Below are 18,903 nucleotides of genomic sequence, written 5' to 3'. Positions count from 1 at the left end.
AGGGGTGTGTGCATTTGCTTCTTTATAGACCAAAGGGGCCCGATTCCGTCAGGGGAAAGAATACGTTGGGGAAATCACTATGGATCCGAAGCGCCGCTTGGACAGCATCACCAGTAGTCAGAGTTCGGCCAGTTCTGGGTTTGTTGAAGAGAAATCCCTCAGTGATGTGGAGGAAGAGGAAGGTACCTGCTGCTACTTTCTCCACACTTTTGTAGAAAAGACAAGGTCATAGGGTGTTACGAGGAATTTTGTCATGGGAAAAGTTCAATACTCCCTAATATTTGGAAGAGACCAGAATTTCTAGACTGCCTCCATTCAGTCTTCCCAAAAGCAAAGTGTGGAAGCCCTGAATAAGCAGCTGCCTAGGTTGTGGGGCCAAGTTCGGGGTGAGCCTGAGGTAATCCAGGAGGTCTAAGCAGTTGGCAACAATCAAATCAATGCTTTGGAACTATTGGGTCAGTTCCAATGCTTTGGAACTATTGGGAACAGCATTGTTCCTGAAGGACGAAGGAGGCTCTCTGGTGGTTGAATGGCCTCCCTATTGCCCTAAGCAGTTCAGCCCCACACTATCTAAGTCACCTGACCTCTTCGAGGCAGTGTAAGAGGTCACCTGCTATTTCTACCCTATTCCAACGGGCTTATCAAGCCTTTCCTGCAACCACACTTCCTCAGAGGAGTCTTGGTAAGCATATTTTCCTTTATCCAGTTATGCTTCCAGTGATATTTTAGTGCTCTCTGTGAGTAGAGCTGCATTCACAGCCTAACTTCCAGGACCCCTTCCAGCTCCAGGATACACTATCTATCTGCTTCCCTCAGAAAGAGTAGAGACAGCTCCATGGATATAGAGATGGGGCTTCCTGACATCTGGCTCCTCTTGAGGCATGAGCTTGGGAGAATCCAGTCATGAAATAGTGAAAGAAACCTGCTTCCCTTTCCTAAGACATGAGGCTACAGATAGAACTTAAATCTGGCTTCTTTCTCTCAGAAGCCAAGCAGGGCGTGCGAGGCTGGAGCTTGGTCTAGAGGAGTGGGGAGAGGCCATCCAGACCTCATGTAACTGGGCCCGCCCTCAGTGGGTCCCTCTCCGTCCCATCCTTCTCTCTCACAAAATGGTGGCCAGTGCATTGGAAACCCAAAAGATTGGGGTACTCAGGTGGAGTAGAAAGGGTGTTGGCCTGGAATTTGTCCTCCATTTCTTCATTTGGAAAATGAAAGAGTTTTATAAATTGTTCACTGAGAGCCCTCTAGCCCTGAGCATTAAAAAAAAAAAAAAAAATCATTGAGAAAATGGTTCTCCGTCTTTCTAATATTTACAAGGCTATTATTACAAGCACGTTTTCATTTACTCTGGTATTTGTCTCCAGGAGAGAGGCCATCTCTTATCTTATCGGAGCAAAGTTAAGAGATCATGTTGAAACACCCATTAATGTCTTAGTGTTTATTTGTACCAGTTGCACGGAAATAAATACCACCGATTTACGTAAAACCATCTTTCTCTCTATGTTCCTGTCACCTCTCATTCATATCCTTGAAGGGGAAAAAAAAAAAGCATCCTCGTAGGCCTGTTTTAAGGTGTTTACAGTACTTTCTTAGCTCGAAAGTGAGAGAAGTAAAACATATTTCTGGTATTTTTAGTTATCTGTTGTAGATTATAATTTGACCTTTGGCCTTTGTCCCAGGACAAAGCCTGGAGAGAAAAGATTCAATGACCCTGAATATTGTTGTTTTATTTTTAGAGTTCTTGATATGAAACTATTGTTTATCCCTCTGGGTACATGAAAAAAAACAACAGTTTAAAACAGCAAACTAGAAAAAGTCCTCTTTCACTCCCTGCCATCTCTGCCAAATTTACCTCCCTTTTTGCCTCCTGGATTTGTTGGTTCAATTTGACTAAGATGGAAAAAAACCAACATTTTTTCCTAAGGGGTATGATGAAAGCTAATCATACCGGGATTCAGCAAATTTACAGAGGACACGGGCATTTTCTCCCTGCTTCTGTTTCCAGAAGTTTCACTCCCAAGTGCTACAACGAAGATTACTCTAACTTAGAAACAAATACTTTCTGGTGGCAATACTGATCTCTGTCCTCCTACAATGTCCTGACAGTCTCCGAAGATCTGTACAAGAACTTCCTGACCTTGGAGCATCTCATCTGTTACAGCTTCCAGGTGGCCAAGGGCATGGAGTTTTTGGCATCACGGAAGGTAAGACGGATCCAGGGGAACCCAAGTAGCTCTTCAGATCCCAGATCTGGAAGTGAGGTGTCCAGGGTCAGCTACTGGTGTTTGTTTGGGACTGTAAGAGACTGGTCTCTACTGCTGGGACTATTCGAAGGGTTCTGTTGGAGAGGCCCCATTTCTGCTCATTTAAGGAGGTGTAAGGATTTCATGAAATTAATTTACACGATCATACTTATCAAACATCTACTAAGTGCTTGCAGTCTCCTAAGCAAGAAGGACCCTGTGTGAACAAATGAGCAAAACTCTCCACCTTCCTGGGATGTACATCCTATTGGGTGGAGCAGGGGGTGCACAATATAAACAAGTCAGAGACATACTAGGTCGGATGGCAATAAGCACTGTGGGGAAAAATAAGCAGGAAAGGGTTAGAGAGTATACAGGAGTGGCATGTTTGTGTGTGCATATGCTTCTGTGGTTGCGTACACCAATTTTAAGGAGAATGGAGGAGGAAGGCTTGATAAGAATGTGATATCCGAGCAGTGACCTGGACGAGGTGAGGCACTGAGCCTTGCAGATATCTTGGCGTGAGAGAGTCTATTTTTAATTTATTTTACATTCATCACCATCCATCAAAAAGTATTTGTTAGTGGTATAATTAGAAATCAGGAAGGACGGGCTTCAGATGAGAGCGATTATAAAAGCTAAAATTAGAAAAGTAGGCCAAACAAAGACTGAGGTGGGGACGTGACAAGTTACAAATATTCCAGAGGCTGTAAACACCGCGGAGGGAGCGGGGTCGGTGTGAAGTCACCCCTCTGGGAAGGGTAGAGTGGATGGTTTTATATTAAACAAGAAAAATTCAAATTAAGTTTCAGGAAAGATGATCCGTCAGCAAAACGCATTTGCAGTACCCTCTTGGGGGGCGGGTGGGGGGCGGGTGGGGAGGGCAGAAAGACTTAACGTTTTTGTTTTCCTAAATTAGAGTTGAAATCGCTAAGCCATTTCTTTTGGGAAGCTTAAAGCACAGCTTTCAGAGCTTCAGGATCTCAGATGTTTCTGCCGGGGAGCTCTTTATCCCAAGGGGAAACGAGAGAGGGGTGGTCTTATGGGATTTTCCCATGGGGAAAGGCCCTTGGCCCTTCTTGGAGAGTCTGGTTTTATTTTATTATTATTTTTTAGAGGCCAGAGCCTGCTGTTTAGTCAGGGTGTCTCTTGACTGCAAAGGGAATGGGGTGGGGACCCGTTAATTTCCCTCATATCTACCACCTGGTTTCTTGAATAGCACCCGGTTGTTGGGCTAACCCAAGAAGCCCTTTGGCCGGCAGAAAGGTAGGGGGGATGTCTGGTTTTGGAATCTCCTGTGTTGCTCAGTCATGCTTGACAGTGTGCTTTTGAATATGCCTCTTTCAAAGGGAGGTGCTACACAGAGGCAAGGGGTGGGGTGGTCAGCAATGCCTCCTCTGGTCACTCCTGCCTGGTTTCAGAATTCTCTGAGCCTTTCGTTCATTTATACGTGCTCCCGGAGACTCTTATGCCCTTACAGTTCTACCAGGTGGAGCTAAAGCTGCTCAGTAGGTAGGAAGTTGGATGAGGATGGAAGATACCAAGAAGAGAGAAACTGAGGACCAGAAAAGAGTGGAGAGAAAGCCAGGGGAATTCGGTTCTCCTTTGTAGTGCATTAGACAACCAACTGGGCCAGCGAGAAATCTCTGTCATAGACCCTTAGGATAACCCAACACTTTGAAAACAGGATGAGCACCGCGGGGGATGGTTTCTCAGAGCTGGTCAGTTTCGGTCCCATATGGAACTGGGAAACCAACAAAGGGCACCAAACCCAAAAGCACCCCTTGTTCCTGGTTTCTGTGCGTTCATTAGAAATAACCACCATTCTGGGGCCTCCCTGAATAGCAGGTTTTAACCATATATGGTGCCAGGCAAAAGGGATGTGTGGATGTGACCAGAAACACGTTCCTAATTGTGTCTAAGAGAAGTCTATTTATGACTCCATCACCATACTCTAACTTAATCATTTAACTCCCAAGTCTGGGGCCTTTTTATGGAATAAGCAGATGTGTGTCTCAACAAAAGTCAGATTTTTTAAAAAATTTTTTTCTTGAAGTGTTGATGAAAGATATTAGCCCAGCACATGTTAATCAGTTGGTTTTTCTGATGGGCTTTTTTAAAGCCTGAGGTCACAACAGATGCAGAAATCATCAGCTATGCCGAGGGCCCGAACGCACACATGATTCTTTTTTTGCAGTGTATCCACAGGGACCTGGCGGCACGAAACATCCTCTTGTCGGAGAAGAACGTGGTTAAGATCTGTGACTTTGGCTTGGCCCGGGATATTTATAAAGACCCAGATTATGTCAGAAAAGGAGACGTAAGTTTCTAAGATGAACCCTGTTAAGTTGCAGAATCCAAATTCCTCTTTGCAAGCTTCAGGACCTACATTGAGAACAAAAGGAAGTTTCTTCTTCAGAGGCGTGCTAAGTTGGGTTCTGATTCCTTGTCTTGTACCCTCTTAGGCTCGCCTCCCTTTGAAATGGATGGCTCCAGAGACGATTTTTGACAGAGTGTACACAATTCAGAGTGATGTGTGGTCTTTTGGTGTCTTGCTCTGGGAAATATTTTCCTTAGGTAAGTCACTTGGTTTTGTCCCTCCATCCATACTCCAAACAGAGTGACATAAGTCAGTGGACCCAGTGCGCCTTTTCCTCTCCCGTGTTCCACCTTTCTGTGGTGAAAGTTACTTGGAAGCTTTGGATTTTTTTTTTTTTTAATGATCATGTTCAAGAATGAGAGTTTCCAAGATGAAAGAATCAAATCAGATAATGTCCCATTCCTGTTTGATTCTAGGTGCTTCTCCATATCCTGGAGTAAAGATTGATGAAGAATTTTGTAGGCGATTGAAAGAAGGCACCAGAATGAGGGCCCCTGATTATACCACACCAGAAATGTAAGGCTTTAAAAATATCTTTCTATCCTTTCTTTGCTCATAAAAGTTCTCCCTGCCCAGAAGATGTTTCATGATACAGACCTCTTTTATGGCCCGGTCTGTGTGCTACGACTCCCTGGAAGTCTTCCTTGATAATCCCAAGCAGAGAATCATCTCTTCTTGAAACAACAGCACTTTATCTATACCAAGCAGATAGTTTTTATTAGGTGTTGATTTCTAACATTTTCTCTACATACTTGATGCTCCAAAGTATAGGGCCCGGTGTTTTATATGGCGTTGTATTACTATTTAGCATCTGGGCTCGTGGTGAACTTCTCATAAGTGTTTACTCACTCAAGTGCCTATTTTCAGCATCAGCTGAGGAAGGAGGAGGCAGTTAATGACATTAGTGTTTTGCTTCTCTAGGTACCAGACCATGCTTGACTGCTGGCATGGGGAACCCAATCAGAGACCCACGTTTTCCGAGTTGGTGGAACATTTGGGAAATCTGCTACAGGCTAATGCTCAGCAGGTTTGTGATCTCCATCCAAGACCCGTCCACAAGGGCTTCTTCCTCTCTAGGCCTTCCCATGGCCACCATATTCTTGTAGATCTAAGCAATAATGCTTTTTTAAAACTATCTGCCTACGCTTCTAGAGAGATGAGATCCTAATCCATAACCTAAGGCCAGATCACTCTTTCCTCCTGATGTATCTTTTTGTTGTCTTCAGATGCTCTTCTAAAGTAAAACAAGCAAACAAATAAAAATTTAGTCGATCCACAGACTATCAACAATGGATGGAATTCTTAATACACCGTCTGGGCAAAACCACATCTGAACCCTGCAAAATGGATGGCTTTTTCCTCAGTGAAATCCCAGGCCCCCATAACTTTCACTGGAGGATTTTAGAATTATAACCTTTACCATTAGAAAGTTATTTAATCTCCAGTCAATGGCCTCTTACTACCATGAATGGAAGCCAATTTCCTCCTGCTTTTCTTTTGAACAGGTGGGGGACAATGGGTCAAATCTGTTTTTATCAGTAAACCTTTCAAACGCTTAAGGGTATCAAATTGCCCTTTCTTTCTTTCTCTTGATGAAATAATGTTAAATTGTGCAACCTTTTCTCAGAAGACCCATTTTCCTGCGCATTTATTGCTTTTCTCTAGACTGTCATCAGATTTTCCATTGCCTTGAAATGTAGTGGCTAAAATTGGATGATATGCCCTTTGAAAGACTGGCTCATGTAGGTAGGGCTTTGTGAAGAAATTATCTCTCAGCTCTCCGCGCTCTGTTGCTACGTCTCTGGCCACAGCCTGCTTTGTTCTCTGTGGCCCCCTTACTCCTCTTGTTTTTATATTAACTCTTTCAACATACTTCCATATACGCACCCCTTTCAAGTGCCCTTTTGTTTTGGACGACCCATTTTTTAATGTCCGAACGTTCTACATAGCTTTGAAAGCCACATACCTCATAACCAAGAAGCCCCCCTGGCCTTTGTTTTTTCATGAAAAGCCTCTTGCGGGGCTGGAGCCATAACAATAAGCACTCCGTGTTTGTTGTTTCAGGATGGCAAAGACTACATTGTTCTCCCCATATCAGAGACTTTGAGCATGGAAGAGGATTCTGGACTCTCTCTGCCTACCTCACCTGTTTCCTGTATGGAGGAAGAGGAAGTGTGTGACCCCAAATTCCATTATGACAACACAGCAGGAATCAGGTACTGTATATGGTCAACATCCCCAGGGGGACGGGGCACTTCAAGGTCATTTGGGAAAGGGCTGGAAGGAAGGCTGCCATCTCACTTCCACATTTAACCTTAGCCCTGAGGCTGCTATCACAGGAAGTGCTCCTTGAGGAGGGCCAGGGTAGGTGAGTTTTCTTTCCATCTGTGGTCCACATTGCTGCCATAGCCCTTCCTTTAGAATCCCAAGCCCTGCAGCTGCAAATAGCTGGGATGCCATAGTTCGTTAATCTCCAGAAAAAGAGACCAATTTTATATAGACATCTGTATTTAAATTATCCCCATGTACTCTTTTATTAATGTGAATTAAGTGGCTTAGGAAAGATTCAGGAAGGAAGAGTTTTATGCATATATGAAAACACACTTACGCCTCGCTGGCTAGGATGCAGTATGCCATGGAGATGTGTCCCGAATTGGACTGGACAGCACATCTTCGGCAGCCCCTCCCCAGTCTGATGTTCAGCATTTTATTTGCATAATGGGACTTCTGGACTTATTTAAAACACATGCACTGCTGTCCTCTCCTGGTTTGTAAAGGGGGTCTGAAGGCAGCTTTCTTTTTTCTCTCTCCCAGCACCTGTGTCTGAGGATAGAGCTGATACGGTTTCTACAATATGATATTAAAATTGCCTTTTACTAAGCCTGGGGCTTCTTTGCTTTGTTTCTTTTCCCACTTTTTGGGGGTGTTTTCCTCCTGTAACTAGAGCCCTGGAGCAGCAGGGTCCAGCCTGCCCACTTGACTGTGCCGTGGCTGCAGGGAAGGGTATGGAGCTCTAGGTTAGCCAGACTGCCAGGTGGCGGGCCAGGGGGCCCCCTGGACGGTTCCATAGAGTGGCAGGAACACTGCTGGAGTGGGTGGAAGCCAACAAGTAAACTGCCCATTACATTTATGCCAAGTGCTTTGAGTGTTTCTCAAAGAACTTTTCCTTCTGTTATCAGATTTTGCCTACACGATAACTCTCAGTGTTAGGCAAGGTAGGAAAACTATTATCTTTCTTGATGTAGATGGTGGACGTGAGGCTCAGAGCTGTCACTTGGCAAAAATAAATAATTGTGGTTAAAGATCCAGGTTTCAGTGTCCAACAGAACTGGTTGGATTACTAAGTCTGTCTCTTAGTGACCTGGACATCTTCACTGGGACCCAGGTGAAGACGCTGGTGTTTCAAAATGATTATTTTGAGAATTGCATGGTATAATGTATTTCTCATGTGCCCGGCACCTAGACAGCACCCCATACAGGATAGCTATTATGCAAGCTGCTTAAAATCACATCCCTATGACGAATCTGGTTCCTCCCATACCTCTCTCAGTCCTGTTTACTGCCACACCAAGGAGGGGCCCTCAGACAGAGACGTCAATGAACTGAAAGCCCAGTTAGTTCCACTCTCATGTTAAAAACCCCCTACTTCAAGCTCGGCTGGCCTTCTGGTTGGTAATTATTCCTGCAGCACCACTGCCTTCTTTATCAGCAAGCCATTGGATCGCGAACTCTATGCCTTGGGTTTTTTGTGACCAGGTGGAGGGAGGGCCCGAGCGGCAGTCTCTTGGCTCGCTTGGACGTTTTGCATATGGTGCCGAGAGTCGATGAAGTCATGTTTGTGTAATGGAAGTGCCAAGTGCAATGTTGGATCTGAATCAGGGCTGCTAACATTTATCCCCAGAAGCATGGACAAATGTGACACCACACTCTGAACATAGGCCTGGCTCCTATTTTCTGGCTACGATTTTCGTATTGGTCTTTCCAGTCCTGTTTCTCTTTTATCCAGCCATAATTTGAAAAATAAAATGGAAATTGGAATCTTTTGTCTTCACCCCTCCCCCACTGGCTTAACCCCCTGCCACCCTTTTTCCTTTTATAAAAACAAGACTCCAGCCATCACATTTTAATTATCTGGGTTAAAGGAAATGCAGAATTGAGGCATCTGCACATGGCACACCTCATTTGGAGGCTCTCTTTTGGAGGCTCTCTGCTTCCCTGGGGAGACCAGAGATGAGGCTGAGGTGCTTCTCAGCAGACTCATTCTGTTCTTTCCCCATCTCCAGTCAGGTAGAAAAGCTGATGAGTCTTTCTCATTTGCTTCCTCTTTATAGTTTTTAATCTCATTGCGTCATAAATAGAGCTGGACGGAGACATCACAGTGGGCATCAACCTCATGATTTGTTGCCCCTTTAAATTATTTAAAAGTATTTGTTCAACATTTATTTAGAGAAGAGGTCAAGAGATGTGGGGGGGAAAGGTGAACGGGACAGATCGCTAGTGTCTAGACTCAGCTTTGTCTCTAATTTCCCCTGTGGATTAGCTCTGGCCCCAAGTTTGCATGCTTTCTGCAAGAAAACACGTATTAATTGGACTCATCTTTCTTTGAGGGCAGTTTGGGGACCATCTGTGGTGACTCCATCATTTCCCCCCGGGGAGTTTCACCTCCCACTCCAAGCAGCTTATCAAAGATTTCTTTTCTCTCCCAGAGAAAGGTTTTGGCACACACCATTTTTCTTCATTTTGGTTAATTGCTGGTGATGATTAAGTGCTCCTTGTGGATGGATGTCTGGGACAGCCCCCTGGCTAGATGTTCCTGAATTTGGCTGTGATAGGACTGCTGGAAGTGAAACTGTCCATTCTCCTCCTTCTGTCTTCTCCCCCGTGCTGGTCCCACCGCACAGTCAGTGCCTGCGTGGGAGAGAACAGTGCTGTACACACAGTAGGTGCTTAATAAGGACTTGAACCATCATGTCCATTGTTCTCTTCTACTTTTCCCTTTCTGATATTTTCCCAAGGGAGTCACTGTGGAGTAGGGCAGGAAAACAATGGCCTTTACCATCTGAAGGCCAATTTCGAATCCCAGTCCTAGGCATTTCTGTCCTAAGTCGGAGCTTCCTCAACTCTTTACTCCAAGGCAGCCACATTATTGCCCAGGTTCAGCCCCTCTGGTTGATTCTATCTGCTGTATATCTCTGGAATCTGTCTACTTCTCCAAACCCTGTGGGCATCACCTCTCTTGGGCAGGGTGCCCTTCTTTCTCCTAGAGACATGAAAAAGAGCCCCCCTGAGTGGTCTCACTGCCAATTTCACCTTCCTCTACCCCGAGCCATCTCTCTAAAGGGCACATCCGACTTTGCCAGTGTCATGCTTCGGGTTCTTCACTGGCTTCTCATGACCCAAAGAGTCTAGTTATGTGACTTGGGGCAAGTTCCTTAACCTTTCTATGTCTCGGTTTCCTCTTCTGAAGTTGAGATAGTAATACCCACCCCTACGGATACCATTTCTGAAGATGCTATGAAGCAATGGTTGAGGAGCATTTAGCACAGTGCCTGGCACGTCCTAGATTCTCAGTAAAGGATTCCTGAGTGATTGAATCAATGAATGATTAACTGTGGTACCAATAGGTTTTAGCGACAGCCACTTTTAGGGACTGCACTCAGGAGAAGTGGGCTTTTCTCTGTCTCTTTATATATTGGGTCTTCTTTCTTGTGGAGTTTCTTGAGTGAGGATGTCACTGGGGAACATCATTTTCTCCTCTCTGTAAAGGGGAGGAATCAGCCTCCTGGGTCAGGGCAGGGAGACTCAATTTCTATTCTCCTCCTTTGGCTTCAGTGTGTCCTCACCCCACTTGGTCACAGAAAACACAGGAACATGTAACATGCCCAAAAGCCTGCCTGTGGAGAAATATGCTGAAATACGCATGGAGAGTGAATTTGCTGTCCCTTGTGAAAAGGACTTCCCTTCTTGCCACTTGGGCTGTTGGTGCTTTTTACATAATCAAATTCATCCAAAGCTGGCACCCCCAGGAAACAGATGATATGTTGTCTAACAAGTCCTATTCTTTGAACTCCTGAAGGACATGGGTACCTTCAAGGGAGGAAAACAAGCTTTAGCTGATAGAGCGTCATTCTTTCTAAGAACCCTTGCCACCCACATCATTCATCCTCCAGATACCTCTGTGAGTGAGGGAGAGAAAGCTATTGCCAACACATTTTAAAGACGAGGCAACAGAGGCATGGAAATATTCATGACTTTCCCAAGTTTGTGTAGTCAGTGATGGACTTTGAAATAGAACATCTCATGACTCTTGAACCACTGCCTTTTCCCAAGACCAGCAGTTCTGTGGGCAGAAAATAGGAGATTGTGAGACTCAGCTCCCCCTATACATGCACACACACACTAAGCCTCTATTACATGCAGAAGGAGGAGGTTGTCTCCAGATCCTGCTGGGTTCAGTGTCTTTTACAGAACCCAGGTGAGATCCAGTGAGATCTGCAGGTGTTTCCTCTGGCCATCTTTCACTGAATGGTTGCTCTGCGGGCATTCTCTAGAAAAACTTTCCTGGAGGTGGCCAGGAAGATGTGTAACACTGTAATATGTCGAGAGCCCAGTGGAGGATTCTCAGGCAATCAGGAAACCAGGCAGAAGGCAGCTGATTACTTAGTTTGCTGATGTTGTCTGTAGTCCAGCCCCGGCCCTCAGAAGTAGGATTCAAAGGAACAGGAGCTCATCGAGGTCCCTCACTTAGATTATACTTTTAAATAGGCCCTCACAGGAAATGAAGCCTCCACTGTGTGCTAGCAGAGAAAGATTTTTGTTTTGTTTTTTTCTTTTTCCAAAGGATGTTTTGAAGGTTGCTATTAAACTTGTGGTTGAAAGATAATGAACTCAGGTATCACTTTTGGTCTCTGCAGCCAAATATACCACCACCCAAATATAAATATTGGTTCTTTTGCAGCCAGTATCTGCAGAACAGTAAGCGAAAGAGCCGGCCCGTGAGTGTAAAAACATTTGAAGATATCCCATTGGAAGAACCAGAAGTAAAAGTAATCCCAGATGTAAGTACATCTTTTAAAAATAGTCTTTAAAATAACACAAAGGATGAAATATTAGCTAGATAAATATTAGCCTAAGCATTAGAGTCTTGGAGCCTCATTACAAAGGTATGTGTCATGGGGTCATTATGGAGATGGAACTGATCAGTAGCCCCCCGCCCCCCTCCCATTGGTTTTTCCATAAGGACAGCCTCTGGTCCAATGTTCTAGATGGTCTAGCTTCATGCCCAGTTCCACTCAAGTGTAAATGGTATCGTTGTGAAAAGAAGGATGGCAAAAGGTCTCCTCAGCTGCTTCTTCCTAAATTCTTCTTCTCTTCTAGGGCTGGGTTTACTACTAGGAAGCAGTTGTTTCTCCCTGTAGCTGGCACAGTTTCTGGCTACGATATCTTTGCCTCCCTCTGTGGAACACTGGGAGCATACTGTCTGATAGATGGGTTAAGAAATCATTTTAATTAAGTAGTTGGTCAGTGTGCACACTCAATCAACCATGCCATCTCCTTGTCTCTTAAAAAGGACAACCAGACGGACAGTGGTATGGTCCTTGCCTCAGAAGAGCTGAAAACCCTGGAAGACAGAACCAAATTAGCTCCATCTTTTAGGTAAGGCTCAGCCAAATAGAAAAGACAAATGTCGATAGGAATTTTCAGAAGGAACTTAGAACTTTCAATGTCGATGCGGTTTTCCCTTTTTGTATCAACTGAACTGATAAAGAACTAAAACTAATCAAACAAATTACGTGGCACATCTGAAAAAGAATCTGAAATTAATTAGGGGCTTTGGTCAGTTCTTATGAGCATTTATGAATACCAGGGAATTTTTATGTTTGTATGGTCAGTGGTTTGTATGGCGCTGGCTGGATAACAAAGGTCATTGGATATAATCCCTCGAATTGAAGTGATTAAAATCTTTGTGGACTCTGAAGAGTTTTCAAACCTGTACCTAAATGAGCACATCTGTCTTTAGAAGTCTGATGCGTAAATAAGCCCACATCTATTTATTTGAGATACTTCAACGTTATTGGCTGAATTATGTGGCTTATTATTATTATTGGCTTCCTTGTGGGAAAAATATTAAATTTGGTTGTGAATATGATTTCCTCCAGGTGGTTCTGTAGGAATCTTGTTTTGAATAGATATATTTGCTTTTAACCTAACAAATAAATGAAAATCTCTATAAAAATAGCAAGATGAAGAGCAGTTATTTATTTGCTAGGGAGCTCACTCTAGGTGAGAATTGAGAAGACTTTGATGTGCTTGTAACCAAACTATTATGTAAAGTGGGAACACCCATGGGTTGTTGAGGGATGTTCATGTAAAGAAAAAAGAATCAAAATGAGCCATTAAAACAAACACTTTTATCATTTGCTTTAGACCTAAAGTGAGAAATGGGTAGAGCCTATCATAGGTTTCATTCATTGATTTAAAAATATATTTATTCAGCAGTGACTATGTGCCAGGTACCATGCCATTGTTTGAGATACTAAACTCGTTTTATTGAGGCTGGAGTGAAAGAAAAATCATGTTTCTAGTCATTTGAAATGACTTTTAAACTGTATATGGACATAGAGTTAATGATATCCTTTTGTAGTTTTTAACACAAATAACTTGATAAAACACGTATTAAGGGGAAAACCTCACACCTCAGACTGGCTTGAGAAACTGTAAATCCTAAAGTTTTAGGTCGGCACAGCCTACACTTTTAGGCTGTGACATAATTATGGTCTGTCATGATTCCACACCGTTGAAAACATTCTCTAGTTGCTGCTGAGTGATCCAGGCCCTCGGTCCTTCCAAAGAATGTGGCTTTGATGAGCAAAAAGCAGTTTTTGACAGTCAGGCTTGATTGCACACACGCTTCAACATATTCAAGTTTAAAATTGCTCAAGAACTTTATTAACACTGCACACATGCCGTGTAATCCCCAGTGGACACAGTGAGGCAAGCAGCCTCGGACTCAGAACATCCCAATTTCCTTTCACATCGTCCAAGAGTCCCCTTGGCTCCTATCACTGTATACAAACCTGTCAATCTTCCACGCCATAAAAATGCTCCATCCGTCGGAGCCTTTGCGTAACTCCAGAGAACTGCCTTTCATCTCATCACAGGCTTGAAAGACTTGGACCTGAATGAGAGGACTTATCTGCAACTGCGAGCTCATGCTAGTACCTGAAAATAGACATGGTCTGAGCAAACCTGATACGTTGATTAACAAGTGGGAGAGATAGGGGCTGGTGTCTCTGGGGAGATTACAGCCCACATGGGGTCAGGAATGGGTTTAGGGTAAGAGGGGAAGACTTGCCTTCCCTCCACCAACTCATCTGGTTGTCCTTTCTTCTGCAGTGGACTGATGCCCAGCAAGAGCAAGGAGTCTGTGGCATCCGAAGGCTCTAACCAAACGAGTGGCTACCAGTCCGGCTATCACTCCGATGACACGGATACCACTGTGTACTCCAGCGAGGAGGCCGAACTTTTAAAGCTGATGGAGATTGGACCACAGGCTGGCAGTGCAGCCCAGATTCTCCAGCCTGACTCTGGGCCCACATTGAGCTCTCCTCCTGTTTAAAAGGAGGCTCCCACGTCCCCCACTCCTGGAAATCACATGAGAGGTGCTGCTCAGATTTTCAAGTGTCGTTCTTTCCATCACTAGGAAGTAGCCACATTTGATTTTCATTTCAAAAAAAAAAAAAAAAAAAAAAAAAGGGACCTCAGACTGCAGGGAGCCAGTCCCCTAGGCATTTCCTGAGAAGATGTTTGTGACTCAAGAATGTGTTTGTGCTTTCTACCAGTGTTGGCCTTCTGTGTATGCATTTAAAAGCGTGTCTGATGCCCCTGACTGTGGGTCTCCCCGTGGGTTATAACAAAAGGAGTTCAAGAAATGGCTGCATCTGTCCATGAAGTGGCAACACCTGGGGAGTTGACACCTCTCTGTAAAACCAGAAGATAAACTGGGCAATGCAAGTGCTTTAGGTGTTGAAAATGGGAAAGACCTTTAGGGCCGAGTCCACCCAAGATCCTTTGTTTGGGATATGGGTCCTGAGCCAAGTCTTACGTGTGGGGTTTGGATTGACAGAAAGGAAGACGTTGGCTTGCTCTGAGAGCACGCTGGAGCCTGCGGATGCATTGTGTTGGCCGTTGTGGAGGTGGGCATGGGGTCTGTGAGGAAATGTAAAGGGCTTCAGATGAGGTTACTGGTTTTAGAAGGTTGCGTGCTCTTCCCGGTTGGGCTAAATGAGAGCTCCTTGGGCTGTTTCCGACTCCTAATGAGAGTGCCTTCCGGACTCTTACGCGTCTCCTGGCCAAGCCCCAGGAAGGAAATGATGCAGCTCTGGCTCCTTGTCTCCCAGGCCGATCCTTTATTCAGAGCACCATAAAGAAAGGACATTCAGACGGAGGCTCCCTGTCGTGTTGAAGAGTTCTGATTGTATAAACCAGCTTCTGGTGTCTTCTGGGTGAATACCCACATATCTGTCCTGATGTGATATATGTCTGAGCCTGAATGCAGTAGGTTCCGTATCAAGCTGTGGTGTCAAAGCTTCAGGAAGGATTTTACTCTTTGGTTCCTTCTCCCTTCCCTGAACCTTCCCCCTCTCTTCACCCCAATCCATCAGTATCTTAGTAATTTGGCCTCTACACTCTAGTAAAAGCTGATTTGGTCTGTTCACTCTCTGAAGGACTGTTAGCCAGATTTCAAAATTATTTTATAGCCAAAGTTTTAACAACATCTATTCTATTATTTAGACTTTTAACACGTAAAGCTATTTCTACTGGTTTCTGCCCTTGTTCTTTCCTTTTTAAAAAAGAAAATGTATTTTCCATTTGGTACCATAGTGTGAGATGCTGGGAACCATGACTGTAAAACATGCTATGGCACATATATTTATAGTCTGTTTATGTAGAAACAAATGTAATATATTAAAACCTTATATTATATATGATGAACTTTGTACTATTCACATTTTATATCAGTATTATGTAGCATAACAAAGGCCGTAATGCTTTCAGCAGTTGATGCCATTTTATTAAAAAAAAAATGGAAAAACTTAAATGAGTCCCTTTGCAAGGCTGCATTTCTGTTCTTATCATTTCTCTCACTTCTAAAGTGGAGGAGGGGAAATCAGACACAACTACCACGTGGCTTTTCATTTTGAATTGTTTCCTTATTCTTCCTATAAAATATATTTTCGCAGTTTATACTTTTTTAAACCAATAAATGCATGCTTAGTAAAAAAAAAATACGACTATTTTGAGGGAAAGTACTTCTGACTTGAGGTGTAGCTGCTTCTCCCTTTCCTCTTTTTTTTGCACCAATAATTCACTCACATGTGGACTCTCATTATATTCTGAGCACCTTTGAGATTCTGAAAACAGGGACTGAGAGATAGAAGTACTCCCACAGTATCTGTGGCCCTCCAGTCAATCCTGTGGCTGTGACTATTGCCAACCCTTAAAATCAGAGGGCGAGAGATTCCCGAGACAGATGGAACATACTTGTGGTTTTCAATGATGACTCTATACTCAAGAGTGTCAGAACATCAGACGCAACATTACCATTTCCAGTGATTCAGTGATCACTAAAGATCACTGGCACCCAGGAGTGGCCCTACTCTTCGTGGTATTTTTTTATACAAGTGTTGCAATATTTATATAGTCAAGTATACCTATCGTTTATTAAAAGATTTCATTTATTTATTTATTTTAGAGCCCATGAGCAGGGAGAGGGGCAGAGGGAGAGGGAGAAAATTTCAAGCAGGTTGCTGCTGAGTGTGAAGCCCCAAATGGGGTTTGATCCCATGACACCAAGATCATGACTTGAGCCGAAATCAAGAGTTGGATGCTCAACTGACTAAGCCTCTCAAACATACTTGTCATTTTTTTATGACTTCTGGGTTTCTAAATCTTAGTGGAGAAAGTTTTCTCAGTTCTAAAATAAATTCGAAATGTTCTTATTATGCTTAAATCTATTTGGCATTTATTTTTGTATATGGAGTGAGGTAGGAATCTGGCGTTGTTTTCTTCAAGTAGTTGTCGATCACAGCGAGTAGTCTTAATTAAATACACCTCTTTCCCTCCATGGTTGGAGGAATAACGCATGGCACCATTTTCCATCCCTATCATCTCATTGAGACATTCTGTACAGTATTATGATGGAGGAGAGAGTGGCCCTGGGCGTGCGCGATTCCTGGGGCAGCGCTTACAGATGTGGGCTGCTGGCCAGGATTCTTGGGTTAGGGGCTCTGATAGACATTGTTATAACATTGTTATAACCATTGGTCAGGCCTGACCTCCTCTATTCCTGTTATGACAGTGTCATCCAGTAAATGAATGGAAGAAGAGTCTAGGTGGTTCAAGATAGAGACGCCTTCATAGGAAAACAGAATTTCCTCATTTTAGGAAAAAAGAGATTTTGTTTCTCATAAGCGGCCCCTGGCACTGTCTCCAATGCTGGGAATTTGGATTCAGCTGAAACTTCACACTTTATAAAGAAATACTTTCAGCACCTCAGGCAGAATGATTAGGGGGTGAGGTTTGGCTCTCTCCTTCCTCTCTCTTCTGTCGTCCATGCTCCTTGTTCTTAGCTCCTTTTCTCTCCTCATTTGCCCTTGTGTTGAAGAGAACTTTGTGGCTTTTGAAAGTGCTTCCTGCATGGTCTTATTTTCAGAGCTTTAATTGGAGGCATTTGGTGTGTTTGAGGTGAGGCCACCCCCTCCCTTTTGCTCCTGGCCTCCGTCCTCTTCCTTTACTTGCTTTGTTCTTCTGCCTCCTTTCAAACTCCTCTGGCCCTTCCCTTTCCATTTCTCTCTTTCTACTAACCTGTCTCTGTGCTGCACCCTCCGGCCCCACCCACTGCAGCCTTTCACCTCCACTGGGGGTGGGGTGGGGGGGCAGGACAGGGAGAGCTGTGGGGAATTTAAGTTCCTATCTGCTAAGTTTTCCTATCAAGGAACATTCCTTGGTCCTTTTCAATGAAAAAAAGTAGAAAAGTAAAAAAATCTCAAACCTACAAATTTGTAGTTAATCCTATTTTCCTGTTTCCTCTTAACATGTCTTTCTTTCTACCTCTTATTCACATATTAATCTCCAAGATGATAAAATGTAAGCAAACCCAGGAAGCTAAAACCTTTGAGAGATTGGCTTTTCATATACACCTTTGCACATGTACATGCCCTTTCCCTGTAGCAGCAGTAGGTAGGTAGTGAGCATAGCTCAAAGGGGGTTCTAATCTGTTCTAATCTAACCTAATCGCCTAATCTAATCTAATCTAATCTAATCTGCTCATACCCCTCTTTCACTTATGTCTAAGTGAAAATCTGGGCAGTCTTCATGAAAGCAGTCTTTTTTCTTTTTTAAGTAGTCTCCACACCCAGTATGGAGCCCAATGTGTGACTCAAACTCACCCTAAGATCAAGACCTGAGCTGAGATCAAGAATCGGACACTTAATGACTGAGCCACCCAGGTGCCCTGAAAACAGTTTTACGTCCAGTTTTTTTTTGGGATAAGTTACAGAATTCTCCTAAGGGATAACGAAATTAAAAAGGTAAATAAAGTCATTTACTGTGATTTTGCTGAGAGTGGAGAGAAGTGAGGAATCTAAGAAGAGCAATCCAAAGAGAAATTCAATAGCCACAGTGGCCTGAAGCTCTGGAGCTAATGTAGTAGAACATAACAGCCCCAGCTGAGGTCTGCTCAGAGATAAGGGCTCTGAGAGGGAAAAAAAATGTAGTCTAATGAAACTATGGATAAAGCAACTATTACAATAAATTGTGATTGATATCAAGCAAATATTAGTAAGAAGGCATCAAATTGAACTTTAGGCTTTATTTTCTTCTATGTACGACCTCTATGTATCATCTCAACACCTCTAAAAACAACATTAAATTCAGTAGTTTCTTCAAATGTTTTTGTTTAGAAATAAAATAATGAAAATAGGTGGGCTAATTTTTTTTTTCAGCTTCACTCATTTATTCCAAAGACTATAGAACCTATGATCAGTGTCCTTACCGACAAGCATAGTTACCAATAGCAATGACAGTGAACCCTCATACCTTAATTGTTTGAAGCCCAACTTTTGGATACATTGCAGTAGAAAAGGGGCAGAGAATAAAAAAACTGGACTTTGCTCTGGTATTGTTCCATTTGCTGTGTTTGTCCTCTTCTTCAGGAAGTGGTGTTTAGAGAGAATAACTTAAGGAATGTGGGTTGGGTTATTCCCAGCTAAAGGTACT

At 43.5% G+C, this 18,903-nt stretch overlaps 1 protein-coding gene across 1 annotated transcript in view; it reads left to right on the top strand.

Moving 5' to 3' along the window:
* Positions 1-15,724, top strand: part of KDR (kinase insert domain receptor) — a 43,147-nt gene extending 27,423 nt beyond the window's left edge. Inside the window, exons 21-30 of the mRNA XM_077848047.1 lie at positions 29-182; positions 2,107-2,204; positions 4,441-4,563; positions 4,709-4,820; positions 5,040-5,139; positions 5,545-5,650; positions 6,688-6,839; positions 11,582-11,681; positions 12,194-12,279; positions 14,020-15,724. Of these exons, the coding sequence (XP_077704173.1) occupies positions 29-182; positions 2,107-2,204; positions 4,441-4,563; positions 4,709-4,820; positions 5,040-5,139; positions 5,545-5,650; positions 6,688-6,839; positions 11,582-11,681; positions 12,194-12,279; positions 14,020-14,242 (1,254 nt within the window). The 3' untranslated portion in view covers positions 14,243-15,724. The remainder of the gene's footprint in view (positions 1-28; positions 183-2,106; positions 2,205-4,440; positions 4,564-4,708; positions 4,821-5,039; positions 5,140-5,544; positions 5,651-6,687; positions 6,840-11,581; positions 11,682-12,193; positions 12,280-14,019) is intronic.
* Positions 15,725-18,903: the final 3,179 nt, after the last annotated feature.

The sequence above is a fragment of the Canis aureus genome, chromosome 14 (genome assembly GCF_053574225.1).
Source record: "Canis aureus isolate CA01 chromosome 14, VMU_Caureus_v.1.0, whole genome shotgun sequence".
In the NCBI taxonomy this organism is placed as follows: domain Eukaryota; kingdom Metazoa; phylum Chordata; class Mammalia; order Carnivora; family Canidae; genus Canis; species Canis aureus.
The sequence above is the reverse complement of the archived record's forward strand: the minus strand, read 5'-3'. Positions and strand labels throughout refer to the sequence as shown.